This window comes from Thermobia domestica, chromosome 6 (genome assembly GCF_964235325.1).
Source record: "Thermobia domestica chromosome 6, izTheDome1.hap1.1, whole genome shotgun sequence".
Taxonomy (NCBI): domain Eukaryota; kingdom Metazoa; phylum Arthropoda; class Insecta; order Zygentoma; family Lepismatidae; genus Thermobia; species Thermobia domestica.
In genome coordinates, this window is record NC_137459.1 from 293506316 (window position 1) to 293528940 (window position 22625).

Below are 22625 nucleotides of genomic sequence, written 5' to 3' on the forward strand. Positions count from 1 at the left end.
TCATATCTATTTATGTAATTGCAATTAGGATGAATTTCCAAATGAGTTTGATGGCGCCATACATTTCTGTTCTAGGCAATACTTGATACCGATATTCAAGTGCGGTCTTTTGAAATCATATTCAATTATGAACGGATCTTATTTGTGGATTGTAGTTAGTCATAAGTCGTCAAGTTAGAATTAAATCGTCTGCGATGATACTACGTTACAGAGCAATTAAGCTAATAGTATTATTTGTTTTGACTTTTATCTAATTGTGTGTAGATAATCACTTTACACTTCTTGATATATGCAATGATTAGTCGATTGATAAACATTAATATCCCTTATCATCGTCCAAGTATATGACACGGAATATATTTTCTAAAGAGGGATACTAAATAAATAAAATGTACAAGTCTCCACACTCAACTTTCTCGCTCCAATTCCTTAAAATAAATAATGTTGGGCTGCAGTTATTAATGAAATATTTTCTTGTCAAATACAAACAAAAGTATGCTTCTTTAATGGAAAATATCACGCCCAAAAGCTTACACCCAAACGTCAACTACCTCCTGTAAGTTTTCATTATTATTATTATTATTATTATTATTATTATTATTATTATTATTATTATTATTATTATTATTATTATTATTAATAATAATAATAATAATAATAATAATAATAATAATAATAATAATAATAAAACTTAAGCCACATGTTAGGGTTAATGAAATGGTTGTTCATAAAATATAAACAAAATCACATGAGCCGTATTTCACAAAAGTGTCAAAAAATTTACAGCCCAGAGTAAACTACTCATTGTGGATATTTGATAGAAGTGATTTAGAGCATTATACAGTATGAATATTAATTGCATGTTTATTTATTAAATATGAACAAAATTGTCTAAGCTGTTTTTGAGAAAATCGTCAGAAAAAACTCACCCCAAAAATAAACTACCCCTTGTCGATTTTTCCCAGAAAAATGGCATATCACAATATGGGTTGTTAATGAAATATTTATTTATGATGTATAAACAAAAACATGAGAGCCGTTTCTAAGAAAAATACTCTTTTTTATTTTCACCTTCAGCAAACTACCCTAATTCTTAGGGGTAGGAAGAAAATTCGAAAATTTTCTCTGGAGAATTGCATGAAAACCTTAAGTTTAAAAATTGGTTTAGACGAAAGTTTATAATGTTTGATAAAATAAAGGGACTTTTTCCCACAATTGGGAGACGGACTTGTTCTGATAAATGCAAAACTTCGCTTCATTTGTGCTGAGAATTCATTATACGTATCATTATTATAACAGAAAATGAGGAGTTAGATTTTACATTAAATGCGTAAACGATGATAGGGTCCATAAATTTTCAAAAGAACTGCCTTTCCAAAATCGAGCTATTTTCCTGATGCTTTGAAGATTATTGAAACATTTCTTAAACAAATTGAGCTCGTTTGTATTAATCTGAATCATTTTTTTTTTTAAGTATCAACTGTAAATGGAGGATAAAAGTTCATTACGCCATGTTACATGAAAGCTTGAGTGTAATTACATCAACTGGTGTTGTGACATTGCATTTCCCTTGAAATTACCTTGATAATTCTTTTTTATTATTACTAACCACGTGTGTCTATTATTAAATAATAATTGAATGTTATTTCAAAGATTTATGAGATACCTACAGGAATGTGTTGTGCAGTTGTTGTAATTCTTGTTATTCTCGTTATCGAATTAATGTTATTCTTTTTTTTATTATTTTCAGAGCCATACGATTACGAACTTGGAAACATACACACAGTACTTGGTATCACTTCAGGTATTCAATCCAGAGGGCCCCGGACCTAGCACCACCGTTCTTGTTATGACTGATGATGGAGGTAAGTGAGTTTGTTTTATTCAAGATTCTTGAGGGACGGTTCCATTCCCTCCTTGCTTCTAACAAGAACGAACATCGCTTACTCTTTATGTAGTTCAACAACTTTTCTGCAGGTGGCAGACATAGGCAATGTCGTCTGTTCCGTTCGATGCTGGAAATCAGCGCCACACATCGTGAAAGTGGCCAGTTTCGGAACTCGGTGTAGTAGTCGATGACGTTGCGTATCTCCGTCAATTTTCTGTGACATTGTTATTCTAATCCAAAACCCTATGTAAAGCTTTCATAACTGATTTTTTTCTTTGCTTTTCTTATTCGTTTTTTCTTAAGGGAAGACAAAGTTAGATAGCTTTAATATGGTTTCCAATTACTATCATACAAAAAATTATAAAGTTCGTTAGATCAAAGCTGTCACACTTTCAGGGATATATTGGATATGAAAGGAATAAGGGGTGCATGAAGTCAATGGGTTAATTCTCTCCATTGAACTCCATTAATAATTCATTTTATATATCGTGAATAATGTATTGCATTATTTTTAAGTATATAGAAAAGAATCTGCTTTCGATCAACGTTTAAACTGTAAAACAAGAACTCCGTTGATCAGATCTGTATCACAAAGGGTTCCTGGGTTCATTATGAAATCTTCAGATAAAGTGTGTAGTTCCATGTAGATGCGCACTCACAGGAGGTTCACCGCGGTTGAACCCTCCTCTATAATTATTATTTTTAAAGATATTGTGGTCTACCTGTATTTTGCCTACATCAGGGGCCTGCTCACGGAGAGTCAACCAAGTTCGAAATTTGAACCCCTTCCACCCGCTACAAAATTTGTAGGTGCGCGCCTAATTCCGTGTAATCAAAATAAATAAATAAATAAATAAATGTAATGCAATGTTTGCAAAGATCTAGTGCCTACCAGGGTAGTTTTGTTTCAAACAAAACGTTTACAAGAAATTATTAAAACTTGTTTTAAACAATTGATTTTGTTTGAAACAAATTTTGTTTTAAACATATGTTTATTTTATTTTTCGTAAAAAAAAAAAATCTACCAGAGAAAGAAAATTGTCAAAAAGTGAAGACTTATTTTCTTCCCATGTGAATGTTTTGAATTCTCGTGGCTAAACCAGGTCAATGTGCTGATTTACAATTTATTTTGTTTCTTTCTTATCCTTGTTTATAACGTTTATTGTATTGTTTAAATGTTTATCAGTTAACTTGCGAGAAACTGTCGTAGTTGAAGGTTGGACTGCTTATAGAACTGATATTAAAAAATGAATAAAATAATTATAATGGAAAAAGGTTTTTTGCGTTGTATTCAGAAAACAAATGATGGGTTCTTTGCTAATTGTGTTCTGAAATTAATATATCGCAGGCATTCGTTGATACAGTACATGTTGATTCTCAGTCTGCATACGTACATGTTTTAGAGAAAGAAAGAATCTGAAATGAAAGAAAGAAAAACTACATGACAAGGTGCAATCTAGAGTTTTATATGATTGCCGCTAGAGAGGAGAGTTCGTTAAAGGTCATCCACCTCCTAGCCAGAACTTCAGATTTTGGGAGTAGTAATGCAGATTTAGAAACCTTTTGCTGAGCAAAGTCCACAGAAAAAAAATGTGGTTCGAATAAATACTCAAGTCCTTATATCGAATAAATACGGATATAGAGAAGTTATAATCCATTTCTATTGGTCGTAAGGAGCTATTGGCCTATATTGCTCTCTTGTATATTTTTTTGGCCCAAGGATTCCAAAGGTGGATCTACTTTCGAGTTTCAGGCCTGCTTAAAATTCAGAAAATTGAGCCTAAACAACTTACCAGTTCTGATCATCTATGTTTCCTCCGTCTTTATTCGGTGTAAGGACATTAAACTTGTTCTGTTGGGCTTTGCTTATCAAAAGATTTCTAAAACTGCCTTACCGCCCCCAAAATCTGAAATCCAGGATGGGGTTTGGGGCAGCTGCCCTCCTGCCGCACTGACGCTTCTGTCTAACAGCTATCATATGAAACTATCCCTCACTCTTTCATGAGGTTTTAGTTACATTTATTTCTGACTCTTGACTGCGCATATTTTACGTTTTGAAATGGAATTCATTTGCTGAGCAAAACAAAACCTTATTGAAAATGGACTTGGATCCATTATGCTCTGAACGTCCCAAATATTACTTTTCTTCAATAAATTAGTGACTTGAAAAAACAACCAATTACATAGGCTTGCAGAAAATATTCTAAAGTTAGTACAACATGAAGTGTGCTTCAAACACTACTTTTCAAAAATGTATTATTTTAAAATAATTTTATTAGCATCATTGTTCTGAAATAGTAATCAAATTTTGCAACTCTCACCCGCCTCCATGAAACGCGAGTTTAGCCCCTAAGGGCATAATTAGAAAACTTTCAGAAGCAGTATCTCCGAAATGATTTCTTTTAGAGCTAAAGTAGCCGCACAAGCGTATTTGTGGTAAAATTGTAGCCTTAAGACATGTAACATTACTCCCTTTGCATTTTGAAATTTCAAATACCAATCAAAGGTGGCCGCCACGATGCTTCATAGCACCATCTGATATATCATACCACTTCCAAGTTTCATCATTCTCCCTCAACCCGTTCTCAATACACAAGGGTGGTGATGTCTTTTGTTTCACCATGTATTCATAGATTATGCGAAATCTTCATAGTAGGTAGATTTTAAAATCTAATTAAAAAGCTTATTAAAACGAAGAAAGAACTTACGAGACTCACGGGCAAGAGAGTATAATAAAAGGGGTTCGTGATATGAAATAAGTCGAGAATTACTAATCTATACTGAAATACTCTGTACCCAACACAGGCGGTTCGCACCGATTCACTAGAACAGGTTGTTAAAATATTTCGAGTTTGCAGAATTGTTTGTTATACCCAGACATAACAGCAAATTTTACCCAGCTATACCCAGCAGGAAGATTAAATATATGATTCCGCAGAATAAAGTATAAGCGGTTTATTTATTTATTTTCAATATCAAATGCTCAGATATCAAGAATGAGACCTGGGATCACATGAATGTAGCGGTGAGGGTTATTCATATTTGAAACGCATACATATCATTGTCAACACTTGTCGATCCATTGCTGGATTAAAGTCTTTCCAATACTTTTTGACAACCATCTATATCGGGTAATTTGTTTCCAAGATATTCGCAGTAGTACCTAATTTCGTCACACCTTCTTGTATTAGGATGCTGTGTAGGTCGCTTCTTGTCACTTATGGTATCCAGTATAAAATTTGCATTTGTCTACCTTGTACGATTTATTTCCTTAGACCACATTGCCACATTAAACGAATCTTGTAACTGTCATAAAAAAAAAAAAAAAAAACTTGCAACCCGATCTTTCTATTTACTGTTTAGATGTTACAACTCCCTGAAAGCAAGAAAGGAATATCCACACATCCAGCAATCTAGTGGACAAACAGTGAACCTTCTCATTAAAAACGTATATTTTGGCGTGCTTCCCCTCCCTGTCCAAAATAATACGTTGTTTCGAAAGCGGCGAAACTGGTTTTCCCTTTATGTCAGCGGGAGGGCGATAGCAGGTAGCCATCAAGACGTCCCAGAAAGTTGTACATGGTTCAACTCATTGCAAGATGGAAAAACATGTTGTGTGTCCCTTTCAGGATTATGTTTACATAGAGAAATATAGTAGGGTTTTATTTTATTTTTTTTTTAATGACAGCAACAAGATTCATTTAACGTGGCAATGTGGTCCAAGAGAGTTATATCTATTTTTCTACCTGTCCATCTACTCTCTCTCTCTCTCTCTCTCTCTATAATATATATATATAGAACCGGTTGTTAAAAATATTAGAATAACCACTGATTGCAAGTAAAGAGCAAAATGATCTTAATAAATAAGTTATTACACGATTTTGAAATAGATGTTTAAAATCATGTTTTAAACTGTTCAAAATGTTTAAAACATGTTCTTTTGTGTGGGTGTTTGGGTGTTTTAAAACGTGTTTAAAGCATTTTGAAGATATTTTTTTTTTCAAGTTTTAAACACATGTTTGTTATTTTAAAATAAATAAATAAATAAATAACCCTGGTGCTTACGTGCTGAAATGGTTCCTTTTCATGTTATACAACATCTGGCAAAATTTTAATTTGTCTACATACTTAAATATATAGGTATTAAAAACAATACAAGAAAATTACAAAATAAGTGGACAGACTCAACACGTAGAACGGAAAGTATTTAGATGTATTCTGGATCTTCTCGAATAGGTATATCTTCTCTAAATCAACACTAGTTTCATTACTTTTCTGTGATGGAGTAAGCTATGAATATTGGTCATGTGCAGGAATTAAATTCTAGTTCATCAGTAAGGGATACTCGACCAAATGTTATCTTGATGCAAGAGGGTAGCGTAAATTACATAGTTTTATGCCAGTAATTGACCTTAATAAGGTAAGTATTAAATGAAAACTGTTAATATGGAACACACGGATGACAACCGACAGAAGTAAGCAACCAATACCAACAGGGGCGGTTTTAGTGGGTAGACACAGGCATAAACAAAAGTTTTTTTTTTAAATATTTAAACGCTAAAAAATACAATAAAGAGTAAATGTATTTTCCACTATTCATATTAATGGTAGATAATTATTTAACAAATAGCATCAATCACTTCTGTAAAAGTAATTTCCTACACTAATTAATCAATCAAATGTGTATATGTATCCATAAACGAGGGAGCGAGCCTTCCCAAAATTAAAACCTCAAAGCTGCCCTTAGACATGTATGAACGGAGAAATATGAGAGGGAATCAGCGATATTTTTTCCTCGAAAATAGCCCAGAGTACGATGTCTTGATGTGTACAGTGAACAACAAACATATCCTTATAATAGACGTAGAACGCCGTTTTGTCAAGTCATGTTAATTCTTAATAGTTCACAGTCAGGCTAATAGTTATCAATAGCTGCGTTGCTTACTACCTGACGAGAAACAGATATCGCTAGTGTGTAGACAATCCGAAGACTCGGGAAAAAACAACTAAGTATTATTAACTGTTTTATATAAATATACGTATAATATATGGAGAATATATTGTACCACTTTAAACTGTTTTGTTGTGAACTTGTATTCTGTATCTCCAGATTGCATTCATTGTTCAGGAGGAGATACTCTCCACCCACCCACCCTCGCAAACGACGATTGTTGATCCGCGACTGCTAGGAATTAAGTCCAACATCGTTCATATCAGATACACGTACTTGTTTATTTATCTATATGTAATTAATTAATTAATTATATGAATATATAAGCACATGCTAAAGACAGACGGCCTTATGCAGATTCGATTTGACATATGATTAGCGTCATATTAAAGGCCGGACTACTGCATACATATGTTTGTCCAACTCTTTAGTATGGCACTAATCACGCGTCAGAACGACTCTGCATAAGGCCGTTAAGGTACAGAGCATGCTAAGTTGTATTCAATATAGAGATTTAAAAATAAACAGTTAATAATTTAAATAACTAAAAAGCAGTTCTTCGATATGCGAGGTGCATAATCAAATTATCAGTGAATATCTTTTATTTGCCTCCATTATATTACTATGCATTAAAACTAAATTAATTTTTTGGTATTTTATTTTATTTTAATTTTTGAGCCATCATAGATTAAAACAAAATATATATATCATCAGCAACAAAATTGATATGTTAACTTGTGTATATACTTTCCAGATTTTTAGCATGCCCAACGTGGCCGAATGTGCTGGGCACTAGCAGTTACTCCTTTGGTCCAAAGAATCAGATACAAATTGTGAACTTGGGATTTATAAAGGATTTATGAAGGGTATTATTCAAACCTCTAATCTGCCAAAACGGTAGTTTACTGATGAACAGGAAATATGAAATTGCAGTTTTCTCCAAAATGCCTATACATGTTCCTTGGTCTGCCATTTCATAATGGTAAACGTAATCGTAACAACTATAACATGATCTCATACATAGGAATGCGCACGAGACGAGTCGAGACAGGATTTTCCTGACAAAATCCGAGTCGAGACACGGCTCTTCCAATAGAGAAATATGCATTTTTCGAGTCGAGACATCACTTTTACAGCACATTTTCGAGACGAGACAGCAACAAATCTTGTCTCGTGCGCATCCCTACTTATACAGTGGCGTTGCAAGGGGGTTCAGGGCTTAAAACACCTATGAGCAACATTTTATGGAGAAATACTCATTTACTATATTAAGAGATATAAACATATACACATAAAATAATGTCTGTCCTGAAAGATTATGCGATTGAGTGCTTGAACTCCCCTTGATGAAATTCTGTGTACGCCACTGATCAGACAGATGAACACGCGTATATTCTTCAGGAGTTCGTATCAGAATGAAAGGCACGAACTCTGGCACAACTCTCTTGTTCCTTTTTTTTTTTTAATTTTTTAACTCAATCAAGAATCAACTAATGATTTAATAAATATGACCAAAATCATTAAAACCGTTGTTTAAAATGAACAACACGTTCTAGTGAAGCTTACCCCTATCAGTAAACTATCACTTATATGTCCTTGAAAACAAAGAGTGAAAGAGAGATGGGTTACACCATATTGTAGGATTATTAAACTTTTTTATTAACGAAATATAAAGAGGATAGTTATCGCTGATAGAGTTGCCTAGGAAAACTCGTACTATTTATGGATTTTTATGGATTTTTTTTTTTTTTTTAGGACAGATGACCTACAGCAGCATTTCTCAAACTTATATTCAAGTGAAGATAATTTTATTATTCACACTGTCCTATGGAACACTTCATTCAAAAGCGTTTTATTTTATTTTATTTTATTATGTTTAGAGAATACACTAACGCAGAGTTTCTCAACCTGGGGGTCGGACCCCTAGGAGGGTCGCGAGAGGGTTTCATGTGGGGTCGCGAAGATAAGTAGAAGAGATAAATATAATTAGAATCTAATATCAGAAAATATTTCCAGAAAATATTACCAGAAAATACCAGAAAAATAGGTCTACTAAACATTTTCAACATGTGCAGAATTGTTTAAAAATCAATTTAAATGAAAAAGGTGTGATATGAAACTAATGAGAACTGCATATTGAAATACAAAAAAAAAATACAAATGAAACAAAAGCTGCAAATTGAAATACAATTAAAATTGAAAGCTAATTAGATTCTTTGGTTGAATGGGATAAAATTGAAAGCTAATGAGATGAAGCACGATGTGGTTTCACTAGTGCGGCAATGCCCGGTTCAATATTCGTGATGTACACTATCTACCGTCAAATGGGGTGAATAGAAACATGGGGGTGAATAGAAACAAAACTCCCAGATTAGTTTTGGATTTATCTGGACGATAAATTAATCAAGAAAACTGAAATTTCTTAACATAGTCTTATACGGCTAAAGTGTCCAGGGCAGAGACAAAATGTTTTACTGAGTTGGGAACACTGAGGTAGACGGCAGTAGCATTAATGTGTTACTGAAATCTTACACGGTATTTTAGCGCTCCTTAAACTTTCTTGGTAAGTATGACATTTTCATATTTGTTGCATTTGAACATATGCCTATTTTGTAGTTTGTTGTTTCATTTACTGACGTTCATAGTAAAAGTTTTCCTTTTGTAAATTATTTTTAATCAAAATTTAATTTACTGGGTTATTGTTATGATTTTTAATTAGTGGGGTGAATAGAAACACTTCTTGGGAAATTCTTGAAATTCCTCAAGGAGTGGAAAATTCTAGAGGAGCAGAAAAAAGGACCTGATAGGAATGTATCAACCATCTCTAAGAACAAATTTCCAAGTCTTCTGAAAAAAAAAAAGTGTGAAACTGAAGGAGGAAAATATCAGGGCTGGATTTGAAAAGTGTGGAATTTTTCCCCTTTGTCGAGACCAAATACTGAGGATGTTGCCAAGAAAAGACAATGAACGAGAAGAAACAGAACAGCAAAAGTCATCTCAGACTGTAAACCGTTCCCTTATGGATCTTCTCAGGAGCATGAGAGAAGATGAAAAAATTAAATAAGGGAAGAAGAGAGTACGAATATATGTTTCTGTTAAGAGTTTTGGTTTGTTTTCTGAAAATGATACATTTTCATCAAATCACAACGAAACTCAACCTACCTTTGTATTGTCGGAAGAGGAGAAAGACAACACTCCAGAAGACAACATTCCAGACGATCACGAACTAGATGATGGTTTTCTAAAGCTGGTGATTTTGCTGTGGTAAAATGAGAAGCTAAAACTCGATGAGACTATTCAGCACCCAAGTGCGAAAATGGGAACATGATGCATATGTGGGAGTGTTTTATAAGAGAGCACATAAACAATGAAATTTTCAGAACGAAACTGTTGGGTTTTATTAGGAGTTCGTCAGCACACTTTAAGTATATGATAACTTTCGGGCCCCTTCGTGGCTAAGCGGTTAGCGTACGCGCCTTTGGCGTGGGAGACCCGGGTTCGATTCCCGGCGGGAGCTCATGTAGTTCTGATTCTACGCTAAACAGTAGGTCCACGTCTCATATAGCCTCGCTGCTGAACGGGACGTAAACCTCAAAATCAACTCAACTCATGATAAGTATCCCTGATGATTCCAGTGGTTTAAATCTTATTCAAATATCATCAAAACTATATGGTCGTTTATACCTATATTGTGCATTGTATTGTTTTATAAGTTTGTAACTTATGTAATACTGGTCTTATTGAACTAATATCTTGCAGGTATCAAATAAATAGTTCGTTTCAACAAATACGGTGTTTCTTTTTTACCTTTCCAATAGTATAAAAGAAACAACAATGAAAATAAAGTAATTGTTTCTATTCACCCCATGGATAGGGGTTAATAGAAACATTAAGAAAAATCAAGGTGAAGAAAAGTGGAGTTGATAAATTAATATGACGTTTACTGAAATTCATTAGCATATTAAGACCTTTCTTTTGGAATAATCTGATACGCGAAATCTTTAACATTACCAGACTTATATTCTCATATAGCCAAAAACGTGTTTCTATTCACCCCATTTGACGGTAGTCATTTTCAACTTATAAGCGACAATTCGATTAGTTGGTCAAGAAGTTGTGGCCTTAACTACTTTGATGGCTTCTTCAATAAATGGGTTTAATATCCATCTTGAACCAACTCTTTCATCATAGGGAATATATTACTATTACTGTATCCACTGTAAATACAAGAAATGGATCATATTATAGAAATAGATGGATATCATGAGATCTCTGCAGTAGATATATTAAAAATCCCACACAAGCCTATTACAAATCGGAAATTACAAGGGGATTACCGGCAAGAGGATGTGATAAAATGGGGTCATGATAGGAATTAGGTTGAGAACCACTGCACCAGCGTATACTATTAATCGACACCGATTATTATTATTATTATTATTATTATTATTATTATTATTATTATTATTATTATTATTATTATTATTATTATTATTATTATTATTATTATTTTATAATTTGGGAGGGGTCGTTCAGATATACGTACTTCGCTAATCCATGTAATGATCCAAGCAAACATAACGAAATTCTGGGAGGCTCAATATATAAGCTTTGGGTTTTCCGGGTCCCCTCGATCTAAAAAATCAGCATTTGTTAATAGTATATTTATACATATATTATTAAATGGTATTTTTAAATGTGGGAATTAATACAAGAAAATGTGTATATATAATATACAAGATGTTCATTTATTATGTAGCTAAAATCCACTGGTGAATCCTCTCACATAAACAAATAAAAAGTCCATATGGACATAGGGCGAAAACCGCGTTGTTTCAGTTATATGATGCGGAAAACGAGGGAAGTGTAACTTTGAGGCTGCCTAGCTCGAAAACTATATAAGACATATTAAAGGTGGTTAAAGAAATATCAGAGAAACTAGTACAATCTCTATCTAAATATCCATGTTTCATACTTAGGTCGTACCGGTGCAACGAATTTTATAGAGGGAGCTGGGGTATCGGAACCCTGATTTAAGCACGTATAGAAAAAAAAAAAGATGTTTTGATAGAAAATGTCTAATTATCGGTTTATTAAGCTGTTATGTCTTGTACATGAGTAATATTATTTGTAAATGTTACATTATCACTAATTTTAATATCTGCAATTATGCAACCACACGTAACACAGTTTAACGTTAAAGAAAGTGGTTGGTAACGCTTGCAAACGAAGTTCTAACACTAAATATCATTTGATAACGGTGATCTAAGCAAGATAAATGTCATACGAACAAAAATGATGAACAAATAATTGCAGAGATACAGAAATCCGAAATTCTGTGAAAACGAACATCAGGACAAGGGATTCGAAAAAGGGTGTAGCATGGTACATTCACTGACATCTCACTTTTTCTATCCAATAGTAGATACGGTAGATATTGCGAGTAAATGATGATGAAAGAAAAGATAGAATGAACAGTTGGAGGAAGCGGGAGATCTCGAGTAAATCCATTAACACGATGTAGTCCACCACAAATTTACATACTATTACGTATTAAAAGAGTGTATATATTTGTTCTGAACTACTACGCTGAGCAAGAATCCAGATAGCAATAATAATTATAGCAGATGCTCGATGTGTCATCCGTCACCTCAATACAATACTCTGCACGAGTTGATAGTGATTCACGTACACCATTGGAAAGCCTAGGTGCATTAAGAATGTTTACAAATCTATTACGAATTCTTTACTCCTATTCATGTGTTTCGTTTGTGTGTTGTACAGTATACTTTTGACGTGTCCCACAAATAAAAATCCAAAGGGTTTAGGTCAGGAGTGCGAGGAAGCCACTGCATGGGTCTTCCTCGCCCCATTCATCCGTCTTGAAAGTACTGATCAAGAAATACACCAACGTCTCGCAGAAAATGTAGTGGAGCCCCATCGTGTATAAACCAAAGTTGAGACTTTCTCGAGAAAGGAACATTTTTCAGCCATTCCGGAAGTTTTCGTTGAAGAAATTGCAGGTATGTTGCACCTGTGAGATGTTGTGATAAAATTTATGGCCCTAAAAGTGCGTTCCCAATATGTCTGCCCAGACATTTAACTGAGAATTGATGTTGGTGTCGGGTAGGTAAATTTGCGTTATGTTTTTCTTCTGCCAATTGGTGTTCGTTGTGGATGTTGACAACACCATCTCGCGTGAACCCTTCATCAGTAAATATGATTAATGAAGGAAATAGAGAGTTTTCTACACACCGATTAAGGTACCACTCGCAAAAGTGTCTCCGTAGACAATAGTCTCTTTCTTCTGTTCCTTGCACATGCTGCCAGTGGAAGGGGTAGAGTTGTTGTTCGCGAAATACTTTCCACACGGTTCCATGTGAAACACCTAGAGTTGCTAGCCTTTTTGTACTGGTAAAAGGATCATCTTTAATTATCTGAAGAATTCTCTCTTCTCGATCAGGTGTCAAGGCTGTCCGACGGCGCCCAACTGAATCATTTGTAGCATGTACATGTCGTATCGATAGCAGCGAAAGTACTACGGTTGGGAAGAACACGATTTGCAAAATATTCATGATATATTAGTTGTGCTTCAACTTGGTTCCAAGGCACGACCATACATAAGATATATACCTGTCATTTCATTAAATGCGTACTGATGACGGATGACACATCGAGCATGCCTTATAATTATTATTGTTATCTGGATTCTTGTTCACCATAGTACGCAGAACGAATATGTATGTTCTTTTAATACGTAATAGTACGTAAATTCGTGTGGACGACAACGTGTTAATGGATTTACTCGAGAACTCCCGTTTCCTCCAACTTTTCATTCTATCATTTATTTCATCATCATTTACTAACAATGTCTACCGTATCTACTATTGGCTAGAAAAAGTAAGATGCCAGTGAATGTACCATGCTATACCGACTCTTCGGTAATTAGTTTTTTTATTTTTAATCCGTTGTCCTGATGTTCGTTTTCACAGAATTTCGGATTTCTGTATCTCTGCAATTATTTGTTTATCATTTTTGTTCGTATGACATTTATCTTGCTTAGATCACCGTTATCAAATGATATTTAGTGCTAGAACTTCGTTTGCAAGTGTTATCAACCACTTTTCTTTAATGTTAAACTGCGCTATATGTGGTTGCATAATTGCAGATATTAAAATTAGTGATAATGTAACATTTACAAATGATAATACTCATGTACAAGACATAACAACTAAATAAACCGATAATTAGACATTTTCTATCAAAACATATTTTTTTTCTATACGTGCTTAAATCAGGGTTCCAATACCCCAGCTCCCTCTATAAAATTCGTTGCGCCGGTACGACCTAAGTCTGAAACATGGATATTTAGATAGAGAGTGTACTAGTTCCTGTGATATTTCTTTACCCGCCTTTAATATGTCTTATATAGTTTTCGAGCTAGGCAGCCTCAAAGTTACACTTCCCTTGTTTTCCGCATCGTATAACTTTGAAACAACGCGGTTTTCGCCCTATGTTCATATGGGCCTTTTATTTGTTTATGTGAGAGGATTTTACCAAAGGATTTTGCTACATAATGAATGAACACTTATATATGTTAGGGAGATCTCTTTACCAAATCTTGGGTGGTGGCTCAGTGGTAAAGTGTTTATCTTTGATGCATAAGATCCCTGGTTCGATCCCAGCTGGTGCCAAATGTACTTTGTAATGCGCAAACACCGGCTGGGTTTCCTCGGAGTTCTCCCATTTCATCCCACTTTCTTTAATCCACCATTTCATTCATCCCTCATCACCCCGTTTCGTTTAGCCTATATGGCATAATCGTGGGACGTAAAACTTAAATATTTCACCTTACCAGAACTCCTGTATATATTTCTCTTGCCCTTACGTCCGAGAGACAAAAAAAAAAGTCTCAATAATTAGTTGATCAGTTATTACTAAATTTGGTCAGAGTATAGAGGGTTAAGAAGTACGAACAGGGTTCGTTTTTGGAGCCATTACTCAAATCGAAAATGGTAGAAATTAACCTTCTCCGCTTTTAACGTTTATCACTACGGAGCAAAAACGGCAATATATAGAATAAAAAGGTTTCCTTCAATCGATTAAACATCCCACGAACACATAACATTTTCAACCTTATCTCCCTACCAAAGCCGGAAGTGAAAGAATTCCATACAACTTCCGGTTTCAATATTGATCTACATTGAGCAAAAGCAATGAGAAATAACGAGAAACATATTTTTTTTCTAATCCACTTAGCGTTCTAAGAATAGATCTATATTAGGTCTAGAGAATAGATATTCTCTTTTAAACATATATTCAAACCGGATGTGGCTGAAATCAACCACTCTCGGTTTTAACGTTGATCGCCATAGAGTAAAAAATGTAACATACAAAGAGAAGTGGATTTATGTAATCTATATATATAAAAGAGAACGCACAAAATCCTTTGTCCGCTCATCACGCTAATACGGCTGAACCGATTTCTTTCATTTTTGGGGGGTTGTTAGGATTTGGACCCTAGATGGTTTTTATCATATCACTTTAATTTTCAATTACCAGTGTCTTGAGATAATTGACCAATCAGGTGTCAATACGTACAAAAAATCCTTTGTCCGCTCATCACGCTAATACGGCTGAACCGATTTCTTTCATTTTTGGGGGGTTGTTAGGATGTGGACCCTAGATGGTTTTTATCATATCACTTTAATTTTCAATTACCAGTGTCTTGAGATAATTGACCATTCAGGTGTCCATACGTACAAATCCTTTGTTATTAGTTCATCATAGGTATAAAAATAAACGTATTTATATGCAACCCGCATGACCCTGTGACTCGGCGGGTTAACATAACTGACAGGCGCTATAAATCACTTGAAAGCGAAAAAGTAAAAATTATCTAAGTAACAAAGTTTATTGCGTTCGGGGATGACCGCAGCGAAGCGGGGCGGGTTGGGGTGACCGCAGCGAAGCGGGGCGGGTTAACATAAATGACAGGCGATATAATGTTAACATTAGTGCAATCTTCTATGGTTTTTATCATATCACTTGAAAGCGAAAAAGTAAAAATTATCTAAGTAACAAAGTTTATTGCGTTCCGGGGTGACCGCAGCGAAGCGGGGTGAACGCTGCTAGTCAATTATAAACCCCAAAAATATATATTGGATATTCCTCTAATATCTTTACTAAAACAATAAGTTACAAAAATTAACCACTTCCGGTTTAATGTTGGTCGTTATAGATTAGGGGCCGCGGTGGCTCAGTGGTAGAGCGTTCACCTCTGGTGTTAGGGGTCCCGGGTTCGATCCCAGCCCCCGCCAAGTGAACTTTGTGGTGGACAAACACCGTGTGCGTGTGTTTTCTCGGAGTTCTCCCGTTTCCTCCCACTTTCTTCATTCCACCATTTCATTCATTACTCATCATCACCGTCTCCTTTAGCCTGACCGTCATAACCGTTCATTCTATTTCATTTCGTTAGAGGTTAGAAAAGGTAACATATACAGAAAGCAGATTCCTGGAATCAATTAATCGTCCGAAGAATCTATTCCATATCCCCTGTAGTCTCTCTATTAAAACCGAAAGTGGCAGAAATAAATCACTTTTGACTTTAACGTTAATCACCATAGAACAAAAACTATAACAGATAATGAGACGCGGTTTTTGGAAATCAATTAAGTGTCCTAAGAATGTATTCCATTCGCATGCTAACCTTTCTACTAAAACGGAAATGGCAGAAATCAACCACTTTTGTTTTACTTTTACTTTGTGATCATTATGTAGTTAAAATGGTAACATAACACAATGATCACTATAGAGTAAAAAACGGCAATATATTGAGAGAAGCAGTTTCTTCTAAGCGATTATCCATCTCAAGAATCATTTCGTTTCCAGTGTTAAGTCTCTGCTAAAAGCGGAAGTGCTAGAAATCCACTACGACTTCCGGTTTCAATATTAATTCACATGAGCAAAAAACTTTAAGAGGGAGCAATGATCGGTTTTATGAAGTCGATTTAGCATTTTAAGAAAACGTAAAATATGCTCTTTCAACATCTATTCAAACCGAAAGTGGTAGAAATCAGCCACTTCCGGTTCAACGTTGAAAAACATGGACTGAAAACGGTAACGGATAGCGAGAAACTGTTTTCTTAGGATTAGCAGTTGAAGACCTGAATTTTCAGAACATCCCAAGTCCACCGGAGTGCTTTTGTGAGTTTAGAAGAAATACAAGATTATACTTGGCATGATATTCTGTTTAGCAGAAATTATTTTGTATTAAAAAAATAAGGTTTTGAATTTGATTTACGTAGTATGTAAGTGAATAGCCCTTAAAACATAGATGCTAACATTTAAAAAAAAATCGCAAAATACGAAGAAAAAGGAGTGGACTTGGGATGTTATGCAATTCAGGTTTTCAATTAGAGTTCTGGTCTTTCGGCATCTATGACCATGACGGCCTGTCACGTAGTATGAGGGATGACGTTTCTCGGCGTTCACACCGCCTGGATAATTAAGGAGAAGTACTATTCCAGCATTTGCCTGGTGTGAATGAGGAAAAGCCAAGGAAACCTTACTCAGGATGTCGGCCCTGACAAAGCTTTTTTTACACATTTTTGACCGAGTACCCCCACCGGGAATCGAACACGCGACCTCTCGCACAAAAGGCGAGAGCATTAGCGATTGCGCTACGCGAAGTCACAAAAGAAGCAGTTTTCTGCAATCAATTAAGCGCATCAATAATATATTCCATTTCCTCACTACTAAAACCGGAACTTGTATAAATCTACTATCACTTTCGGTGTTGATAGTACTTCAAAAATTACCACCATAGAAGCCAAACTTCTTCACCTGCAACACACGTGCCACTGTTACTTGTTTAAATTATTATCACTATCAAGAGTATTTCGTAATAATAAATATAGCGATACAACCTGATATATATACCTGATTAAATATATATACCTGATATATATACCTTTTTAAATATATACCTGATTAAATAATTTGATCTATTATTTGTATTATATAATCTACATCTTTGAGATCATCACTTAATGCGTATGATGCGCAATTTAATTCAATTGTATTTATGCTCGCCTTTTCTTGGACCAATGTTGAATCTAAGAGGATCACAAGGGCATGCATCAAAGGCAACTTGTGATCCGCGGACCACAGCTGGAGAAACGCTAAATTGTAGCAGATTGTAGGTTTATTAACGAAGTGTTTACTTTATTTATGATATTCTATAAGCAAAATCATTATTATCATTCTCGAAAAAAAAAAAAAACTTTCGGACTCGATATGTTGAGCAATGTAACCTCCTACATGCGTACGGAAGAACAAACTTGGGGACACCCAAAAACGGTTATTCATTTGCGTGTAAGCGTCATGGAGCGTGTTCATCTCTAATCATATGCATATATATAAAATCAACAAATGTATATTTTTAATTAAGCGGTTCTGATGAACACAATGGTAAGCGTCATTTGCTATGAAATTGCGTTATTAAATGGAATTGGTTGGCATTGAACCATAGGAAAGTATGTAAGTAGGCAATTTGAGAAATGTACTTGTAGATGACAGGAAAAGCTTATTTGATGTGTGTCATTGTATTGAATTTCATGGGAATGTTGAATTTTCTTCACCAGTTTACCCGAAACTTAGAAAATTTGTCATATCATTATGTTTCCCCGAGCCGCTCAATTATTTTCTGTGATTCACTGTCGATATCACACACATATATATATAGGCGCGGATCCAAGGGGGGCTATGAGCCCCCTTGACGCTCATGTATGCACTGGATAAAATGGGCTTCAATCTTACTTTACACTGGATAAAGCTTTTACATTCCTGCTCGTAATAAGACAGTTTTATCTCAAATAATGCCCTAAGCAGTTTCTATTCCTCTCTATTACTGTTTTTCTCCCCAACATAAACCAAACTATACACAAGAGAGTGTTTTAGGGAATTAATAAAGAACAAGTTTTCCCTCAATGTGGATTAAGACCCTGTAGATTTCAGATCCATATCTTTCAAGAAAAGTACGATAGATGGCGGAAGAAGCAGCACTTGACTTGAATGTAATTCCACAGCTGCTCAACAGATGGCGTGCGCTGTCACTAACATTGCTCAGCGCAGATGAGGACTATTCCTTGGTTAGTAGTTGTTCTTGAATTCTGCGTAAGAGACTGAAAATGACAGGTTACTGATGGAACTGAATCCTTGCTATTCTACTTTACTAGTTCATTACATGCCAATGTAGGGAACAATTTTGTCACGAAAGACTGCTACACGCAACAACTGGCATTGATCTATTTACGTTCTAAATAAATATCTCAATATGATCAACAGTATATGGCCTACTTAATATATCATAGGTGTCCCGTACACTGGGTGCAGGGTTAAGACGTTTCCTATATTCGTGAAACACAAAGGGGCGGCGGCTGAATCGTGCCTATGGGCAGCGCCATTGGTAAGTCCGCCACTGGTTAGTATTTTCTATCACAATGTGTTTTGTCTTCAACCTGTGTCCACAGTGCTAAAATTCTGAGTCCGTTACTGTGTCATGTAGCCTATTATAAAACAGTTTACAGCAATTTACTTCAAATAAATCTATTAAACGCACACACAAATTCATTTCAAGTTAACATTCCTTTCAGCACCAACGCTGTATGAGACGAGGATCTACAGCTTAACCAAACCACATGAGATACAATTAGAAATCGAAGCGAGGTCTCCCACGCCGAAGACGAGTACGCTAGCTATATAACCACGAGGGAGATCGGCTATTGCATGGAGTTTTGTGGTTAGTGTGTTCGGTGCATGAGGTTGCAAGTTCAAAACCTACTTAAGTAGAACGGTTCTGTTAAAACCATACTACGTATTCGAATCCCATTTTAACAGTACAGGTAAATTTCGTCCTGTGTAAACAAATGAATAATGACTAAAGTAAAAATCCCAATATAAATATTATAGCGACCATTTGAATGGTTAGAAGTCCCTCCCGCAGGTTTAGTGACTATTGAGCGCGCCTTTGATGCGCGCGGTTCCGTCTCGATTCCCGGTCGTCTTCATGGTGGACAACTCCGTATATGTGGGTTTTCTTGAAGTTCTCTCGTTTCCTCCCACATTTTCGTTCCACAAAATTCTTCATTTTCATTAACAACCTGTTTCTTTTAGTCTAAAGTCCATAGAACCGTCAGACGTTAAATTCAAGATTGCATTTTCATTTTCTGCGAGTGTTTAAGGAAAGAAGGGAAAGTCTGCCATAAAAATTACCGTAATTGCATTCTGCAATGAAAGTTAATGTCCCTTATATGCCTAATACTTCATTGTGTTACTTATATGCCCATTCTAGAATTCAGCCAGAATCTTATGCGTTTTCAGCCAGCTACATAAGACGTTTTCCTTATTTCCACGCGGCACTATAATAGCGGGGGTACAAAAGCTGTTGCTGCAGCCAGCCCTTGAAGTAAAGATTAAAGCATTAGCCTCCTCCATTTCATGATTTTGAGCGGAGTGGGAGAACATTACCTTTTCCATTGAGCATCGATTACAGCAACAACTTCTGGGTATCTAGAAACCCACAAGAAACAGACTAGCACGCGTGCATTCCGTGGGCATTGTCCAACAAGGTACATTCGTGAAGTGTCCCTTCGGAATTCGTGTAAAATTGATTCACATGCCAAGTTCTCCGCGGCCCACAGTGTATCATACTAATTTTAGAGACCAATAACGATAATTTGCATATTTATGGACCTTCATATATCCGGATCTCAATCATAAACTACTATAACGCTCGGACACAAAATTGCTTTTAGTTTCTTTAGATGTAACTAGATATGAATGAGGACATATGCAAAATAATTTGGATTATTTATTGCTTCTCTGGCACATGTTACACACCCTGTCCGCCATGTTGGATTCAACTTTTGTTTTTCGAATTGGAAATACTGTAGGTGCAACTGATACATCAAATGCATGTACAATTTTCTCGGAAATTCACTGGTGTAGTGAGTTTTATCGTATCTTGTATCGTTTACAAGGTATTGCAAGATTTTCCGCAAAGAAATTAGCTTTAGAAGAAAAAATATCGCCAATCGACTTGATTTCACACTTTGTATCTCATAGCCGTTCCATAATACACACACACACACACACATATATATATATATATATATATATATATATATATATATATATATATATATATATATATATATATATATATTGTATGTATTTTTATGTTTTATTTTTTATCTAGGAAACAAATAACATGCAAGGGGGTCGCGAAAGTTTGGAACGTATTTGGTGTACCCCAAAGGAAAAAAAAAAAACGGTTCAGAAACGCTGGTCTAGTCCGTAGTGGATTGGTGTGTACAATATTATTAAGAGAAAAAGAAGATATATCTTGAGTGAAACGTTGGGCTCTCGAGAGGAATTTACCACAACTATATGAGATGAAAAAAGAAGAAAAAGGAAAAGAGAATCTTTCCTTCATAAAGGCACAGAAGACTATATTACGCTTTTTCTTATAAAAAATAGCTCAGTTCGGCATTAAATTATGATCACAGATGCATCGTATCTTGTGATGCAATTTTTCGTTTGGATCGTAAAACTATAATTCTGTGCAGCAAACTAAGGTCCGACTTTATACGGCTAACGCTGAGAATGTGAATGTAAATTGTAGCTGTGAATTGTTTTTATTTTCCTGAAAGTATTATACATTTGTTGAGTATTACAGGGAATTGCAGGCGAAAAAGTAAAATGTTCGGCGTGATATTGACAGCTACAGTAATGTAGTTAGTATTTGTGATTATCATTCTCTTGAAGATCCATTATCTCCGTGTTACTTGAGGCAATATCATGAGGACAGCACTATAGTTGCAAATGGGCGTAGACTGTAGGTAAAATGAACCATGCAGTCCTCGTGTACAATAAAAATAATAACAATAAAAAACGTAGAACACAAAAGGATTAATGGAAATATAAATGAGTGCTTTTGGACAAGCTATACTTCTACCTTTTGTTGTGATGACGTCATGGTTTAAGAAACGGTTGAGTGGAAGAAAACTGCTGCCAGATTTCCACGAAGTGGCGTCATCAGAAGGGTGTTGTTACTTTTTGTAAGTTAATGATACACGTTTTAGAGGGGGAAGCAGTGTCTTCCAAACAGAAGGAAAGAGCTTTATTTAACAGACAGTAAAAGCCGCATTATTTTAGTTATGTGTAAAACAATGCATTTATTTTTTTTACAAAAAAAAAACTTAGAAAGAATTTTAATTTATGGCTTTAGAGATCCATAGGTTCAGCATTCCAGAAACAAAAATCAAGCAGAGCTTTTTATTGGCTATCTCATTAGCACTTGTCCTTGAGTGCTGGAGACCAGAGCTCGATTCCAGGTGCAAGCTCTTGTGGTTCGGATTTCGTGTTAAGTTCTAGATCTTCTTGTCTCAGAATCTTTGTGGTGGATGGAACATTAAAATCCAAAACAACCCCTCCTCCAAATATGTAGAGATTGCTTTCCATACTCAGCCAAACTGTCACTTTTTCCAAAACTCCCCTTATAGTATTATCCGATCTCCTCGGTTTACCCAAAGCCTATATAAACTTTCATTTTTACACACACGAACCTCTACATCATTGGTTCAACTCCCAGCGGGAAATCATCGTACCTCTATAGTGATCCAGCTTTCACTTTAAATTGTAGGTTTCATACATAGCCTCCATGCTGTGAAAAGAACTTAAATCAAGTATGTCAATCTGTTTGCCTTAAGTTTTTTTTTTTTT

The 22625-nt window shown here is 35.3% G+C and overlaps 1 protein-coding gene across 1 annotated transcript in view; it reads left to right on the forward strand.

Moving 5' to 3' along the window:
• Positions 1 to 1751: 1751 nt before the first annotated feature.
• The window catches only part of LOC145688521 (putative receptor-type tyrosine-protein phosphatase mosPTP-1), a 327258-nt gene continuing 306384 nt past the window's right edge, over positions 1752 to 22625 (forward strand). The window contains exon 1 of the mRNA XM_081762882.1: positions 1752 to 1865. Coding sequence (XP_081619008.1) covers positions 1850 to 1865 — 16 coding nt within the window. The 5' untranslated portion in view covers positions 1752 to 1849. The remainder of the gene's footprint in view (positions 1866 to 22625) is intronic.